General features: G+C 42.5%; 1 protein-coding gene across 1 annotated transcript in view; it reads left to right on the forward strand.

Annotated features, from left to right (window-relative positions):
- The window catches only part of auts2a (activator of transcription and developmental regulator AUTS2 a), a 309,809-nt gene extending 305,706 nt beyond the window's left edge, over positions 1 to 4,103 (forward strand). Inside the window, 5 exon segments of the mRNA XM_053331373.1 lie at positions 578 to 719; positions 1,901 to 1,981; positions 2,069 to 2,152; positions 2,351 to 2,591; positions 2,784 to 4,103. Coding sequence (XP_053187348.1) covers positions 578 to 719; positions 1,901 to 1,981; positions 2,069 to 2,152; positions 2,351 to 2,591; positions 2,784 to 4,029 — 1,794 coding nt within the window. The 3' untranslated portion in view covers positions 4,030 to 4,103.
- Positions 4,104 to 19,185: the final 15,082 nt, after the last annotated feature.

Below are 19,185 nucleotides of genomic sequence, written 5' to 3' on the forward strand. Positions count from 1 at the left end.
ATAGTCAGTGGTTGATTGACATTTCCCTCTTAAGGTGGGATCATTCATAAAAGAGCCATATATTCCTTATCTACATTCTATCTCTTGTAGGCACCTCTTTTTCTAAATGCTAATTCTGTGGTAATAAGAACACTGTATAGACTGAAGCTGACCTTTTTACTCGTATAGTAATTTCCATGATTTGTGAAATTAATTCTACTGTTGCACAGAGTACAAGTCACTACGCAAATCTATTTAAATAATTAAAATGGAACAAGTCATTTTAATTGTGCCTTCAGCAGTCATAACCATAATCACTTCTTGAGGTTATGATGATGGGGCTCCATTAAGAAGGAGACTGCTTGGCTCAGAGAGTAATTCAGTACAGCTTTGCAGTCAGAGGGACACTCTCATCCCTGGAGGGTCTCAGGTTTAATCCCTGGAATAACTCATGTGTCCTTGAGCAAGACAGAAAACACCTAGTCGCTCACGTACTGTAATGCACGTGATATAAAATGCACAGCGATACGAGTGATGCATGCATTTAATGTGTAGAGAGGTTTTACATGTGTTTCTCTGTCGTTTTGGCGTCTTCCAGCAGCAGATGCAGGTCGACCCTCACAAGCTAGACTTTGGACTCAAGCCTGAGTTCCTGAGTCGGCCTCCGGGCCCTAGCCTCTTCGGCGCCATCCATCACCCAAACGACCTGGCACGGCCCGCCACGCTCTTCTCCGCTGCAGGTGTGTGTGTGTGTGTGTGTGTGAGAGAGACCGCTCTGGGCAAAAAGAAAAGTTAAATGATATGTCAATAGCTGTTAATGATAGCAGCTATTGACATAAACCAGTGGTTGATCACTACCTGGTGGTCAGATGGTAATATGACAGCAAAACCAAAACAACATGGACATTATAATGAATGTAGTACATCTCTATGACATCAACCCATTACTGAATACTCTTTTGAATAAAAACCTTTGTTAAAGGTCCACTCACTAGGTTTTTCTGGAGCTTTCAATCATATATTTTTATTTCCTGCCACAGTAGCAGTATGGCTTTAGGCAGGGCTTTGGAGTAGCCAGCTAGAGGAGGTCTGATGCCCCCCAGGATAAACATTTAGGCTGTAAAAGTCCACATTTTGTGGCATCTGGCACATTTTAATGCCACTATTCCATCATATACACTAATCTTATAATTATTAGTGTGTTTGCAGTGTGTCTTAGAGATGGTGCTGCTGTAAAAACCAGAGTATAAGGAAAGACTGAATCATTTTTTCATTCATAAAGCCCATGAACATCTGTGTAGCATTTATGAAAAATGCAGCACTGTCAGTGGACTTGTTAATATTTACTGTGCAATCATCAAGTTTCCACCATTATTTTCCATGGTAGCCCATCCAGTGAGGATGTCCCATTTGTGCACTCAATGCAATTCTGAATGTGTTTTGTCATCAATTATTTTGCTATTTATCAAACACTGAAGACAACTCTCAGCAGGACATAACCTCTCAGCTATTCATATAGAGTATGTGGGGGCGGGACTCATGCTTATTAAAACTATTTTATCAGAATCAAAAATGAATATAATAAAGTAGCCGACTGGACTTTAATGAGATGTCAGCACTTATGTAAAGCTCAGTTTAGGAATGGTAATGTCAGCTGATTGCCGCCCGGGTTAATTGTAAAAGGTTTGGTGATCCCTTAATTTTTCATCAAACTTTCATTTGTGCAATTTATGAGCAAATACCTTCAAAACTAATGAGAATGTTTTAGCTCAAAGCATCACTGTGCCTATTTTCTAGCATGGCTGCTGACACACAACAACTATTTTTTAAGAAACTATTAAAAACATCTCTTACTTTGGGTAATATCACAGTCCACAGTTAATGGATGTTTTCCTGATGCCTTCTGTCATTGGCTCCTCAGGTCCTACACACCCATCAGCAGGTCCCTTTGGACATCCGCCCCATCATCATGGTAACTTCCTCACTCCAGCATCTCACTTAGGTAAGTGGACCCTTCGGTTCAGTCCTGATCTGAAAGAGGAACATTAGGATGATTATATGCATGCTAACATGTTGTGTCTCCTTGCAGAACCTTTCAGTAGGCCTACATCATTTGGAGGACTGGGAGCCCTCAGTTCATCAGCCTTCGGAGGACTGGGGAATCCAGCACTAAGTGAGTTACTACACAATAATTATGGCTAGAATTATACTTTCATGTTGGAGTTAGTAATATGCCCTAGTTAGTCATTTAAGGTGTATATGGACATCAGCAGAATGGAATTTAAATTAAGATGTTAATCTCTGCAAGTTGTCGAGATACGCATTTAACTTGTGTCCTGCTGTGCTTTTCCACGTATTGAATCCCTAACAGCGGCCAACTCCATGTTCGGCCATAAAGATGGCCCCAACCCACAGCAGCACTTCAACAGCAACAGTAACAACAGCCACCAGGAGCCATGGAATCGCCTGCACCGCACGCCGCCCTCCTTCCCCACACCGCCGCCCTGGTTGAAGCCCGGAGAGTCTGAGAGGAGCGCCTCGGTCAGCTCGCACGAGAGGGACAGAGACTCTGACAAACGAGACTCGTTGGTCAGTAAAGACGACAAGGACAGGTGGGTGGTTGTTGTTTGAGTGACTACACTGGCAAGATTATTTACCTTGCTCGAGATCACTAGAGACATTTAATTTAATGAAATACTTCCTTTGGATACTGCATGTTTTAGCTTAGTTTTTCCACAACTAATCTATCAGACAAAAGCCAAGTTACTAGTACTAATGGTAGGAATTTTTCTTTGTATCTCTAGGGACTCTGTAGAAAAACGTCACCCGAGCCATCCATCACCAGTCCCCGTCAACCCCATCAATCTCCTTGGCCACAGCCGGCCTCCTGAGCACCACAGAAACCACCTGCCCCCTGCACCTCCAGAGCCTCAGAGGGACAAAGAGAACAAGGCCAAAGAGAGGGAGAGGGAGCACTCAGACTCCTGGAAGGACAGTGGCACAGATGACCACAAGCTCAAAGACAACCAGCACAGTGATAAGGACACGCCCGTCATCCACGACGGCCGGGTGTCAGAGGACAAAGTGTCCAACAGGGGGACGGCGTCACCCTACATCCGGCAGACCAGCCTGGAACGTCCCAATGGCGGCCTGAGCAGGGAGGTCCTGGAGAAGAAGGCAGAGCTGCCGTACGAGCACCAGAAGAAGAACAGTGAGGTCAAAGTGAAGGAGGAGAGGAAGGAGGAGCAAGAGGGAGTTGCAGAGAGGGCAAGTGAGCACCCAACACAGCCACCCACCACGCCAAACCTCCACCCTCCCTCCTCGATGCCTATGCCTATGGGCATGGCTGGAGTCCATCCAATCAACAGCATCAGCAGTCTGGAGAGAACTCGAGTGGTGGCACCCTTCATGGGTATCAGCCCAATCCCAGGAGCTGACAGGTTCCCCTACCCCGCCTTCCACTGGGACCCAATGAGGGATGCCTACAGGGGCCTAGACATTCACAGACGGGACCCTCTGACCAGGGACCTGTTGCTAAGGAATGACCCTCTGCACCGGCTGACAGCACCACGTCTGTACGAGGCTGAGCGTTCCTACAGGGACCGTGAGCCTCATGACTTTAACCGTGACCACCCCCACCCTCTGGCCCTGGAGCAGAGAAGGGAACAGGAGCGTGCCCAGATGGAGGAGCGCGACCGCCTCAACATGCTCAGAGAGGACTATGAGCATGGGCGCCTCCACCCAGCAATGCACCATCCAGCCCTTGACGGACACATGCCCCACCCTGCTCAGGGCCTCATGGCCCCTGGACTTCCAGGCATGCACTACTCCAGAGTCAGCCCCTCAGCTGCAGCAGCAGCAGCAGCAGCAGCTGCCGCCGCTGCCCATCAGAACGGTATCCTGAACAAAACACCACCCACAGCCTCTCTGAGTGCCCCGCCACCGCTCATCCCCACACTGGGCGCCCGCCCAGGCTCACCCAGACGGACTACTCCCATGGCCACAGATATCAGAGACAGACCGGCTCACAAAGACATTGAGGCACGGTGAGCTGAGCCTCAGTAGACTCAGTGCCCCTGCAGCCCTGTGCCTCACATACACTGAACTCACACCAAGCACTTAGCTTTGGGCAAAGCAAGACTGTAACATAGCTGTGAATAACTTATGTGGGCAGATGTGCCCACACGATGAATTGTTTTTGTATAAAAACTACAAAGACCCAATAATCACAGAACAAAAAAAAATACATTTTTCAGAGATTGTTTTCCAGTTTGCTCCAGCTTTTTGTGTGCATTCTTTCTCTTGTATAGCTAAGTGATGTGGAGTAAGAATGAAATCATTTTTTGGAATGTACAGGTACTTTAGCACTGACAGACAGCAAAGTGTGTAGATAATGTGTACAGTCACTGTGCTCGCTCTGTATGGATTAAAATAATGGTACAAATATGCAAAAGAGTGTTTTGAAAGCTTTACTTTGAACAAATGTAAATAGAGGAGTATTTAGGCGGTGATTCAGAATGTGCTTTTTGCAATTTCCTTTTTTTTGTTGACGCAGCTGATTAGCATTGTACCAGAGACCCCATATTCAACTATGCAACAAATGTCTGGGCTCCCTTTCTGAAAGCTGGCCTTCTCACCACTACTGACTGTGTACCGATGAAGGACAAAAAGCTGTATTCTCTCCACAACTCTGACTTGACAAACACATTGGCTCAGTGCAGACAGATACAAGGTTTGTTGGTACCATTTTGGATTAAAAGAAAAGTAATGTTTTAAGAATCATTTTCTCATGTTTAATCAATTGTGGGGACAATACTAGAAACAGTGTTGCATTTCAAAAAGGATTTTCAATGTAAAAGCCAGCAGCACAAATGTTAAAACACTTTTTTAAATCTCAGTTTTTCCTTCACTCAGTCGTCACTAGTCTCGTTCTGGGGAGAATGCAGCACACGAAACACCATGACAGCACATTGCCCGGTAGAAGGAGTGTAAAGTACATGTTTTGGAAAATAGGTTCCGTTGGTCAAACAGTGTATTAAAAATGCTTTCCTAAGTTGTTGTACCTACAAAATCAAAAGACAAAAAAAGCAAGTCTAAACTATGGACAGTTTGTTTCTAACGAGCAGAGATCTATTTTAGTAGTCCACTGAAGGTTTAGTTGTGCGCTTCAAACTCTGTGATATCATGTCGTGCAGTGTTTTTTAATCCAACATAAAAATGTCCACCGGAGCCATAGTGGTTAGTCAAAAACGCGTATTGCAAAAAGATTGTTAAATGAGAAAAAATACTTTTTTTGCTGTTTACCATGTACAGGGGGGAAAAAATGAAGTCTTTCTAGGATCATGTACAAAAATGAGAAAAAATGAAGCGACTGAATCTTCAGCATGCTCCTCATTTAAACTTGTGTTATGTAAATTGTGCCATGTTATTAAAAAATGTGTACTAACTTCGTCTTTGGGCCGTTATTCCTCCACCCTCCTGCACTAAACAGAGTAAACAGCCTATATTTCTGTCTGACACATTTAATGACTCTGCACATTAGAGTTCCATAAACTACTGTGGGTATAAAACAACTCTCACCTACATTCAAATTATTCTAAGTGCTATTGATAGTCTAGTTCACCAAATTTGATCACTTGATACACAGTTGTACTGACACTTCAATCACCTCTGATTACCCACAGAGCCACAAAATGAATCATTTCTTAGATATCTACTGTACCAGCAGGTGATGGATCACTACAAAATTGCTTGGTAACAGTTAAAACCGCAGAAACATGCATCATATCATCATCAGCTACTTGTAGAGTGAGGGATACTCCGTTTTTTTTTTTAAAGTGCTTTGAACATCAGCAGCCTTCACTGGTGAATCATGGCGCGGTACTTGTGTATTCATCAGAGGATGCAAGAGTTATTGACGTTCCCATTACGCTGAATAACCACAGCATTCATGCACCTTTCTCTGATTGATGTTTAGCACCGCAGCACCCCGGTCATGCATCAATCAAACGTTGGCTTAGTCCATTACTGGTGGGGAAACGTGGCTTGCCTTTATTTCCTCCTGCCAAGTAAATACTTCCTGCTCCTGGGACAGACACTCATTTTTTCCTCTCAGGCCAGCATGCAGGAGGAAGTACAGTAGAGGGTAGTTCAGGCTTTTGACCAGCAGAGGGCACCAAACTGCTAGATACAAACGTGTAACACAAAAGGCCCTTATACCTGCTGTAAGTGAAGAGGGGCTGACGATGATAAGACAATTTTACTAAAGCTGATGCAATTTTGATTGTTAATTAATTTGAAAATGATATACTTGATGGTACCTGACCTGATGATACCTTGACTTAATGGCTTAGTCAATAAAATTTCCCAGAATGGAAGATAACATATTCAAATAGCTTTTTTTGTCCAAACAACATTTTCAGAAATGCTCAGTTTACTATAATGCAAATCTTCACATTTTAGAAGCTGGGATCAGTGACTGTTTGACAAGTGACTTCTGATAATCAATAAATTATCATGTCAAGGCAATTATATATTTCTATAGCCGAAAATCACAAACTGGCCTCAGGGGGCTTTACAATCTGTACAGTTATACAACATCCTCTGTCCTGAGACCAGTGATTTGAATAAAGAAAAACTCCCTAAAAACAGGGACAAAGACTGAAGAAACCTCAGGAAGAGCACCAGAGGAGGATCTCTCTCCCAGGACAGACACACATGCAATGCAATACACATGTGGCTACAGAACAGAACAAGAAACATAACTTACAGGAATACATCGTGGGCCAACAGGAGGACAGTAAATTGTGCAACTCGTCTCAGCAATAACTAAACTCCCTTCAACCAGGTCAGCAACTCAGAAACCATCTAGAAGAATGCATGCAGGTACTTTGTCTACCTTAGTCATGAGATTCATTCTACATATCAGCCCCCCCTCAGCCAGAGCTGCTGGCTGCTTCTATCAGCTATTTCTGGAACAGCCTAATCTAAGCACTGACCAACAAAATCCTAAACTGCCTGAGTAAACTGCTTGTGGATGTTGCTACAAATCCTTCCTCCACCGGACAGAACCGAGCTTTTCAGCCTCTGCTGCAGGTTTAATGTATCTAAGCTTCTTCCCTCCATACGTCTCGTCTGCCACATCCTCAGTCACACACACACACACACACACAGTCTAGAGCTGGGGCTCAGAAAGACAAATACAAGTAAATTACTTTTGTGTGAGAACCCACACAAGACGGTACTGAGTGTATTCTAAGACCTGCAGAAGCCAGCAAATAACAGATCCTACAGTTGTCATTATTATAGGAGGGGAAAAGGTGCCTGAACTGATGAAGCATCCACTCGGCTTACACCAATTTCATTTTCCTCAAAGCTACGCAGTCAGCCAGAGTTGTTATAATTGACTTAAACTGCAGCCAGATTTAGTCGTTGTCAAGAATGGGATGAAGTCACTGCCTGAACAGAACAGAGAAGCTACTCGGCTGCAAAAAGAGGCATTACCCAGTCTGTGCTGATAGGCAGCCTGATTAATGAGGTCTGACAGCAGGGTGTCTGATGGGGTTTCAGTGCAAATGGGATCCTCTAAATAAAACTTCTTTATCAAACAGCACACTGACAGCTGACAACAACAACAACAACAACAACAACAGAGAGGAAATATGAGACAAAACAGCATAAAACCAGTCAGCAGCTCTGGTGTTTTACTGTTCAGCATGTCATGTTTCTTTACTCTGTGGACTACAGAAGGTTTCATGTAGTAAAATCCTGACACTGATCTACTTAACAACTCCAAAATAACATGGAAACAGATCAAATAAACATTTTTAGGGCTGCAACTAATGAATACTTTCATTATCACCTAATCCCTCTCTGGAAATGTCTGCAAATACACATACATGGTAACATGTGCTCTCTGCTGACTGCTCGTCTTCTGAGGTTTTTAAACCTCATTAAATTCACTGTTGCAGATTGCTCCTATTTGTTTTTATGGTTATAGACACATTTTATGTTGTTTTCATATGTTTAGGACAAAGTCTTTTGAACGACTGTATTATATCATTTATGATTTTTACCCAGTTCAGATTTTAGTATATTTTTTGCCATCAGTCTTATGTTTTTCAGTCAGTCTTGGACAGGACACTTGAAAAAATGATTTAAATATCAATGAGGCTACTCTAAATTAACTATTTTGTCTATAAAATGCCATCAAAATATCTCTTGCACACCTGAGTAGTCTTGTTAACAGGTGTGTTGGTGGAGTGAACACGTATTAAAAAAGTAAAAAGAACACCTGCGCACCGTCATCTCTTGCTCAATAAAGATATTTTTTAATAATTTCCATCGCTGATCTTTTCCAGGTACACATGTATTTATTAAAAAGTATCTTTACTGAGCAAGTGTAGACAGTGTGCAGGTGTTTTTTTTCCTTTAAAATCTCAAAATGAATAATGAATAAAACCTGATGTGATGTCTTCAAACTTCTTTTTTGTCCAAAAGTGTGCCAGTTAAAGAAAACCTGAACACAGTCACATTTGAAAAGCTGTTAGAGGTTGAAATGTATTTCCTGTTGCCTGACTAATTAACAAAGAATGACTTCACTTCTGTTATTTCTTTGTTGGCTGCAGTTTTTCAGCTTTAATTACCAGCAGAATTGTGTTGTGCTAAAAACAACAATCTAATTCACTGTTTTGAACAACAATAATTCTTTATTGTCTTGAGGTAGATCCCTGAGGAATTTTACTTTGATCCTGTAAAACATGAAATGATCAAAACCTGCAAACCTGCACTAAGAAAGCTCATTATTACATTATTTTAAATGTAGCACCTATTCCCTCACTCGTCCCTCCAAACCTGTAATTTGCATTTTAAACACAAGGTGGCATCAGTGTACACTCCATCACTGTGAGCTGAGACAAAAGAAGCAACAAAGAGTGTAAGTGGATGGATGCCATACAGCAGGTGGAACAGGGGCCCTGTAGAACCAGTTTGGCAGGTCCACTTCCTCTGGCTGTAAGTATGTGGCTGGTATTTACCTGGACTGACATAAACACTGTCATAACACTCGCTGTCAAACTGGAAGAGCAGCATGAAGAGCTGAAAGACACTCCTTCCCTGTCTCATTCTCTCTGTTTGAGCTCAGCTGAAAAGCAAATAAAAGCAGGATCCTCACTGCTCGTCAGCTGTCTGAACTCTGAAGTCTGGAACTGAGAGAGTCATCTGTCCCATAACTGGTTGGCACACCTTGCTCTGCCTCTCAACTCACATGATATCAGCAAACAAGAACAGCTGACGCCTGTGTGCTATAGTAAACAACCCTGTCTCTGGATTATGTAAAAGAGAAGTGATCATATCCTATAAAGAGGAAAAGAGCTACCATGGAAACCTACGTTCACAAACCCTTTCTGGTTATTACTGCACCTGTCCTCTATCATTTCATCATATGTAGAACAATGCACCGGCTCTACCTGATACACTAGCCTTTTCCCTTAGAAAAAAAAGCAATTATAAAAGGGAATGCTCACAGTCTTTTCTCCCTGCTGACACACTTCTAATAACATCCAAACAAACGTGCTCAAGCGCTCCTAAAAATACTTTCCTGTTTATAAATGGGAAGGCATCCCATTCTCAGTGGTAACATTCCCCTGATGTTTCCACTCCCCTGAGAAAAAGCCTGTAAACCTAACCAGCATGCTGTCGGTTCCTCTGCCGGGATTAGGTTGATGCTCAGACTGCTCACACACACAGGGTTCATTCGTTCATCATTAGTGGAATCGTTTAAATGAGGGGGGCAACACACGAACGCACACACACACACACACACACACACACACACACACACACACCATCTGAGGCTAGTGTTAAATTCTGGCATAGGATGAGGAGATCAAAAGAGCAAGAAGCTGGCCTCAAATATGAAATGATGTATTAGTGCACAGTGGATGCAGCCTCCTTCACTGAACCCCAGCACATTAACATAATGCTTTAGCTGTACTGTATGTATCCCATAATCTGAAACACTGACTGCTCACACTGATCCAGGGCTGCAAGTAACTAGGCCTGCCAATTACAATACAATAACATCATTATCAACATCATCATGTCTATATATGGACTCATTGTATGATACATGGATCTTGATATTATTATATTACCACACTTCACATTAGCAGCTAAGAGTCACTGTGTTCATCCTGAGTGGAGACTGTAGAAGAATTAAAGGTAAATAACTCTGTCTCCAACCATAATGGCAGTCTGTGTTTCTACACAAGTGTAGCACCCACTCTCCAATCCCACCCCCACCCCTTTTTGCAGTATTATACTATTATATTATCATTATATCAGTGCTATAAAATGATCTTCAAATGACAATAGTATTGTTTATCGCGATTATTTATGGGTGAATGTATCATCCAACAAAAGTTTCATGACAGGTCTACAAGTAACTATTATTTTCATGATTCATTTTATTGATTAGTTTTGTTGATTATTCCATTCACTATACTGGAAAACCAAGAAATACACAAAGAATATTACATTTGAGAATCTGAACTTTTACATTTTTGGCATTTTTGTCTCAGAAATAACTTTCACTCAATTATTGACTAATCAATTAATCAACTGATCATTGTAGCTCTTCAGATGAGCTGGTCTATTGGCATCACATGTCTCAAAATTCCTATTTGAGGGGAAGATGAGACATTAGATAACTTATTTGCTTTAAGCACAATGTAAACTGACAGCAGGTTGGAGTCTAACACAGCTGAACGCCCCTCTTCAAAATAGACAATTGTTTTCTTGACTTAAATAGATTCATTTGATCCTCCCACATCACTGTTCATACTGTACAGGTGTTGTTTGATGTTAGAAGTAATTGAGAGAATCATAAACTGGATCTGCTGATAGAAACCGGAGTATCTGAAGATGTCACGACACGCACTGCAGCAGGAGGCTGGAGATACAAGACAGAAGCTGTGTCAACACTCTATCAGCCGATAGAGAGGGAAAACACTTCAGGAGCCCAATATCTGTGAGCAGGAATGTTCTCACAGCCGTGGCCTTCAAACACAAACACACAGCTACTATGTGATACAAGACACTGGATTCTGAATAGTCACAAGCGTCAATAACATTTCCACTCAACATTCACTCTTGAATTTCTTCAGACATTGTTGCATTGTACATTGTACTACCTAGTTTCTACTCAAACAAGTACTCAAGGTTCATCATGTTAACCTAGATATCATCTGACCGAGAAAACAATGTAGCTTCACCTTACAAGCTTGTTTTTTTCTACTTTATTTTATTCCTACCAAGACGGTTTTCACAGACCTGAAGCAGCAGAGCCTCATTAGCTCCACCAGTGCTGACAGATGAACTTTTAATTACTGCCGGAGCTGTTTTTCCTGCTCGAGAACATTTCGGTCAGACAGCTCATATGGTAGACGTTATTATGTGAATGCAGAGGATGTACACGCTTGATGATCTTCTGTGACCTTTTCAGTCCACACAGGAGGAGCACACACACACACACACACACACACCGTTAAGCCAAAGCACACAGCAGAGATTTGAGGACGGCCAGCGTGTGGAATCTGTAACATGTAGGAGGGATGAAGGAGCCAGTGAGTAGCCAGTCCTTTGATAATGTAGAGAAGGAGGAACACCAAACTAAACTAGATCTAAACCTTGCTATTACCTGATGCTTTAATAGTGAGCTGCCAGGAGACCATTCTGCTATTATACAACACATTAGGCATCTAGTGCTAATATCTCTGCTTTATATTGAACATGACTTCTAATATGACATGACATTTTCATTATCAGTTAATCTGTCAATTATTATTATAATAGTTTAGCGATTAATGTAATAAGTGGCAGCTAATTTAATAAACGGACTAATAGCTGCAGGTCTAATGACAGGAAGGAAATCATTCAGCATCAGGCTCACATGTCAGCTATGCAGTACATCATTATTATATACATATTAATAGAAAAGTTATGGAGGCAACAAACTGTTATTTTCATTATCGAGTAATGTGTAGATTATCTTTGCAAATAAACCTGAGGGGGGGAAAACTCATCATAGTTTTGCAGAATTCAAGGTGACATCTGCAGCTGGCTTGTTTTGCTGCAGCATGACTTCACAACCCGCTGGAAATATTCATTGATATAAAAACTAAAGATAAGCAACACATTCTCACATTTGAGAGGCTGAAACTAGAGAAAGATTGACACGTTTGCTTTAGAAATAACTTCAATGATTAACTGATTATCAAAATAATGCTATTGTTTATTGCTGATCAATGAATAGACTAGTCATTTCCACTCTAATGAAAGCTCAGCACTAACTCTACCTGTCAAATATGCAGGCAGATGACCATCAGTATATAGATATGAGTTTAGATAGTCAATGAGTATAGCAGCATAAACTGTATAATAGCAGTTTAGATATGATCAATATACAGTCACTGGCCTCTTTATTAGGTACACCTACAATCTAATCCAATAAACAGCTCTGCTATTAATCCTACATTTATGAAGCTTATTCATTTTCATAAACATGTTTTGTTAACATTATGAAAATGCTTCCTAAATGTAGAATTTATAATAGAGTTGCTGATTGGATGGAATTAGATTGCACAGGTGAACCTAATGAAGTGACCAGAGACTGTATCTTATTCTTTTCAATCATTCATTATGAATAGTTAAAACAACAGCTGACACAAACCCAGACTTTGAATTCAAATATTTCTCTAATAACAGCTGAATATGGTGACTGTGGAGACAAAGTTTATGTATATTTGTGCAAAAATCTCCATACAGGCTAGTACAGCCTAGTATATAATATGAAACACAAGTGTGACTGATTTCTCAGTTAAGAGTCCAAAATAACTCATCCTAGTGAGCCAGCATGCCCAGTACTGGAGTCCAGCTCATCTAAATGGGACTCAGCCAGTATAACACCTGATCTGCCTTCTCCTGCTGTGATGTGTCAACATGTCTGCTGTGATAAAGGCCTGTTATGTGAGCAAACTGTACGGCATCAGTCATGTTTCTATCCACAAAGCAAACACACAATATAACCATCAAGTACTGTAGCAGAGACCAGTGACTGAAAAACAACAACTTAAGGAGGAAAGCCACAAATACTATTTCAGGCTGCAACACTCATATTTAACATGAGTAACATTTTCACCACATTAATCATCAGTATGAAGGCATCATCCGCGTGACAGCAAAAACATTGACAGGAAATGACATAGCAGCAGCAAACATTATGACATTATTGGCCCGCCAGTAATTGACATATACAAAACTCACAGCAGCGAGTCAACAAGCACACAAGCACTGACAGAACATGTCAACAACACTGCCTGGTAAATGTTAGACAAACAGGAGACTTACTGTGGTGCAGTCTGAGAGGAGGATGACGTCAGTGTGGCAGCCACTGCTTCAAACTACACACCTGCACTCCCCGAAAAAGTCTTTCTAAAGAGACAGAAACACACTGTTAGAAGGCAAACCTGCTTTAAATATGTTTCATGAACAGTGAGACAACCTTACAGAGTAAACAATGTGGCACTTACCTTGGTTTAAACTGTTTAAATGTCATCATGCTTCACGTGATGCTGAGGTTTTGGACAGGTTGTTTTCTTCAGACCCAACCTCATCATTAACACAGATGAAAAGGAACTTTTTTTTCAGCTGCACACTTCTACTGTTTCTCTGTGTTCTTCTCCTCCTTTGTGTATCCAGCACTCCCCTGTTTGTCTCCCTGTCTCCCCTTTTTTGTTTTTGTCTGTATGTGATCCTGGCATAGGTGTGGTTCTCCTCCCTGCTCTCCTGTCCCCTCTCCTGTCCCCCCTCCTGGCTCTGCTAAGCCCTCACACCTGCCTGCAGTCTGCTCGTCACTGTGCCCGGTCAACACACCTGCCTCTCATCAGCTCACCTTCTCCCTTCTCCCTGCCACCAGCCTCCATCTGCTCTCAACTTCACAATAAACACTTCTTTATTCATAATCCTGCTCTCTGTCCATCTTCCCTTAAGCCTTAATGCAGTATAATAGCCCAACAATCAAAGAAATAGTGTACGTTATAATATTTCATATTTTTGTCAGATTATGGTCATTTTCATGCTTTCTGGTGCAGTGATAACCTTTTTGGTACGGCTGGAAGATCAACGGTTTGATTTCTGGTTCCTCCAGTCTACATGTCCATGTGTCCTCGGGCAAAATACTATGAATGATGGTGTATGAATATGTGAGTGACTGATGAGCAGTGATGTCCTCAATGTGTGAATGGGTGAATGTGACATGTAGTGTAAAAGCACTTTGCGTAGTCAAAACACTATGAAAGCACTATGAAAGTATCGTCTATTTACCTTTTTTTTGTCTACTCTTCATACCTACATGATAAACCTTCCCACTATCCCTGAACACTATTTCTTGAACCTCCTGTATAAGAAAGGAAATGTGAATCTCTTGAGTCTGAGTCTGTAAAATGTGATTAAATCTCTTCTATGAAATTTATTACACCGATGCTCTCTTCAGTAAGAATTCTGCTCCCCAAAGATTTTACCCTGACAAATCCAGACCGATGACTTCTATGGGAATTGCACAGCAATTCATAATCCTGCCTCATCCGGAGCCTCTGTCTCATTTAGCACCTGTGATGGCTGCTGTGCTGCTCGGAGGGGAGGTTTCAGCCTGTGAAGGTGGCCTGAGGTACGTGTCCAGCATGGAGAAAAGACATTGTCTAATTGCATAGCTGGAAATAGCCTGAGGCGAGGAGTAGAGGTGGTGGCGAAAGGGTGGATGCTCTGCTTGTACGGAAGAAAAAGGGATTGCCCCATCCTGTTAAAGCACCACCCTGACCTTTGCCCTCACTGTGGCCATTCAGGGTTATGCGACTGCACATGGATACACACGCCCAGTACTAATACATATGAACACACATGGACAGACCCTGAGAGACACACATGTGATATATCACTGACAACGCTTTGGCAATAATAGAGATGACCCCAATCATCAGAGGGAGAAAAAAAGGGAAACTGAGCCCCATTCCCTTGCCAAGGCTACATTTTATCACTGGCCTCTATTGTATTCTCTTGATGATATGGCATTGGAGGTTGATCACCTATAATAGAGTCCAGCCGAGGTGCAGATTAAAAGTACAAATCACATTGTAAACGACTGGAGCTGGCCTGAACTGTGTAACCTCCATCTTTGGTCCACAGGTTCTAAACCACGGTCCTCCCCTTTGGTTTCAATTTCACAGCTTCACCCAAGGAAGATAAAGAGACAACAGAACACAAATCTAAGTTACTGTTGGGTCCTCTGTGTGTGTGTGTGTGTGAAGATACAGCACAACACAGAGTGAGGATATTAAACCAGGTGTCCTGCTTGTGAGCAGTGTGTGGCTGGATCTGAAACCTTTCTTTTCTCCTCCTAGCTCCATGTCGGAGCAACTCTGATGACACTAATTTCCCCACATGCAGGGTCTCTCATGTGGTAACCAGCTAAGTGATGCTCTCTCTTTTCCGCTCGCGCCACACGCAGCGTTCCCCGCCAGTGAATTAAATGTCACATCCACTGATGAGCGTCACCTCACTGATCCATGAAGCTCACCAGACAAGGCCCCCCCTTCACCCCCAGAGAGAGAGAGTAAGAGAGAGAGAGAGGAGGGGGGATCTTGAAATAACATGATGTTCTCGGACTGAGTATAATCTCAGCATGCAACCACCGCTGCTCCCTTGTTCTCCCTAGAGCGTGGAGGGTAAGGTCATTCATCAAAAGTCACACATTAGTCATCAGAATGTGAGCGGCGTGGGGTCGGAAATAGTGACCCAAGTCGATGCTGAGATGCAATGACTGTAAAGGGTCGGCCCTTACCAGATGACTCCATATCGACCTAATGGGGAAGACAAGGAGAGGAGAGGCTGCTAGGATGGTGTACCAGCGCTCTATTCATCCTCCTCCTCCTCCTCCTCCTCCTCTTCTCAGACTGGGAGATGAAGAAGACTGACAAATGAGTGTGCAGCAGCTGGGTAGAGCCTCATGAGAAATCTGGGCTGTCTGCAGGCGTAGCAGACAGAGCGGGATGATTGGCTCCGGTTTGGACTCGACTCCCTCTCTCTGCAGAATATCCTCGGCCGTCCCCAGCCAAAACATGCAGGTTGTTCAAGGCGACATACGGTTGAGTGTCTTGAGTGTTTGCATGGTGACACACTGATGTTGTGCCTCCTTTTCCCGAGTCCTTTTCATTTGACATGGCACAATGACTGCGCGCTTAAAGTTCAGACTGTCAGCTCTCATTTGAGGATATTCTCAGACAGACTGGTTGCTTTGTTGGAAGAACTACAGGCATGTTTTTACTTAATTACCCCTGACATCCCTCATATGTCATATTAATACAGTGATCAGGAAAGTTCATAGTAAAGCCGGAGCACGGGACTTTTGTCTCCCCCATCTGGCAGTGAGATTAATTACAATAACGCTTTGGACACATGCTTAAATCATAGACTCCATAGTAGCCTATTCTGTCCACATCACCAGGAACAGTGCCATAGTGGCCAAACTGAGTATTACAACATTGCGTGATATCGGGCCCAAAAAGACTACATTGTGAAAGAGACCTCTGTAAATCAGCTGATATGATTTTCTGAACATCACAACCTCGGAGAAATGACTTGTTATACTATCAGAATTTGAACTATTTGGTCCAGTCAACTTTTCGGAAGTCCCGAAGAGCCACACGATCACATCAATTTATCGTCATTAAAAGGTAGCTGGAGGGCTAAAGCAGAAGTAGCCAGCTTGGCTAGCTGCAGTCACCAGTGCACTTGCTCTATGCCGCAAAGATGCGGATGCTATGTGAAAGAGGAAGGTTTTCTGGCTTCATGTGCCACTGAGCATGAACATGGCCCCACATCTGACGCTGTATCCAGTTCTCTTTATACATCCATGACTCTGTCGCTACTGCTCTGACTTTAAAACAGAGGATAAATTGTTTTTTAATGTTACAACCACCACAAAAAGTATTACTTTTAATATCAACATTTGATCCATTGAGTCTGATAACATTTGGAAAGTCTAGAAGAGCTGTATGATTAAATGATATTATCCCCCATTCAAGTTAGCAGAGAGCTAATTGGAATGTGCATTCATTGGACAGAAAGGGAATGTGAAACATTACAACCTCTGGTTTACTGTGAACTATAAAGAGATTTACCTGGCAGTGATAGGCTTAATCAGCATTGTGTGAATTTGTTTGGTGAGGACTTGAATGTAACTAGTGTTCACTTATATATAAAAGTTCTGCACTGCAGCTTTAAACAGTTTCCTTTGGCAGACTTGTCTGAAATCCTGAGTCTATAATTTAATGTAATCTGTATCCATTTAGATACTACTGAGACCAAAGAGCAAGCACGTCCAAAAATGGCAATAACTCTTCAGTCATTCATCCGATGTGGCTGTAAAAAGCTTACATTCACATCATAATCAGTGTCATTTTACATCCAAATGCTAAGAGCACAGAGCCAAAATGTTAATGTACTGCTGTGCCAATGGAGCTGATGGGGCTCACTCTTCATACATATGCATACTCCACTACCCTACCCAGAATTCCCCCTGCAACCCTCTCTCCGAACCTGAGTGTGGTTTCTAAAATTGGCAGAAAGCTTAACGTCTGTGACAGCAGACGTCACACTGGAGGAGAGCGACTTTGATGAGACCCATGCTTTTAGAGGCTTCTTTTGTTAGCAGGGAGCGAATCACGCTTTACAAGATAAATCATCCCGCTAGCAGCCGGCTTAGACTGTGTACAACCAGATAAGGTTGCCAAGGAAACCCTCCTGGAGAACCAATGAGATTTTTTTTTGTCATACCAGCTTCCTTGATCTGTGCAAACAATTAATACCTTACCCAGGCACAAGGGAGGGAGCTGGGGAAGTGGGAGGCAGGCACAAATCCCCAGGTGCTTAGCACATCACTCTTTCCCTTCATCTATGTGAATGAGGACATGAGGTAGAAAAAAAAATGTCATAAATGGATATTGGGCTGGAGGACACTGAGGGATGATGTATGACTCATTGTACATTAATTCAATGAGAGAACAGCGTTTAGTCCATAAATCTAATCTGCACACGTGCAGCAGCACACATCACTAATGTCCTTTTAATGAATGTTTTGAATGCACAGCCATAAAAGTGCCATTATATCCCAGCCACATCCATTTATAGGACGACCGTGATTGTGCTGGTATCACTGCAGCTCAACCAGTCCCGGCACACACAGGAGAACCCCTGATGTGCAGAGCTGCTGCAGAGCCATTAGAATCCATGAGCGACTTCGACTAGCCGCAGATCAATGCTCCAGGGCCCTATCTATTACTGACATCCAATTATAGCAATGGACGTCCGCTTAGCACTGCTACTAAGTGCTTTAGTCTTTTTTATTGACTTGCTGTCAACGGCCTGCACACAGTGGAGCTATTGGCTAATAATCAGCTATCGATCTATCCACATGTCAGTATCACCAGCATGTTGTTAAGTGTATAAAAGAGTGTGATGGGGGCGACAGCACGGTGGTCAGAAAAGAAAGCTATAACACTCCAACGTGCATGGTTTGTTGTCTCTGAGTCATTAACTAAGAATTTCCCATCATTCAGCATCCTTAATTAGAAAGCTAATTTTGTACAACTTTGATTAGTGCTGGCTTGCAATGAAAGTAATTACCCACCACATTAACTAAGGGAGGAAATTGGCTGTAATTGGGGAAAAAAAAGAAAAAGCTAAGCAAATGTTGAAACAAATGGTCAGGATGCCAGAGACAATACAGTGCAGCAGGGGAATGACAATGAGTCAATAAGAGGCCTACAGGATGAGCGGATGGCTTAACCGTGCTTGGTGGTCGAGCCGGGTCACAAAGCAATGTGTGTTTATTGCCTGTGCTGAATGGCAGGCATTGGATTGTGTCTGCCTGCTTCTGATTAATTACAGTCATTAAGTGGTTAGAAAGTCACCTCACCTGGTGTAAGGGGTGGAATTCACCGGCTGATTAAAATTAATCACAGTCAAAAAAAAAAAATGGGCAGGAGGTTGAGTCCCAGGAGAGCACATGCGCCACAGAGGAGGAGAGAAATTTTCCACTCCCTTTTTTCTTCATGTTTCTGTATACAAACAAATAAACAATCATGATTTTTT

This window comes from Scomber japonicus, chromosome 13 (assembly GCF_027409825.1).
Source record: "Scomber japonicus isolate fScoJap1 chromosome 13, fScoJap1.pri, whole genome shotgun sequence".
NCBI classification, from domain to species: domain Eukaryota; kingdom Metazoa; phylum Chordata; class Actinopteri; order Scombriformes; family Scombridae; genus Scomber; species Scomber japonicus.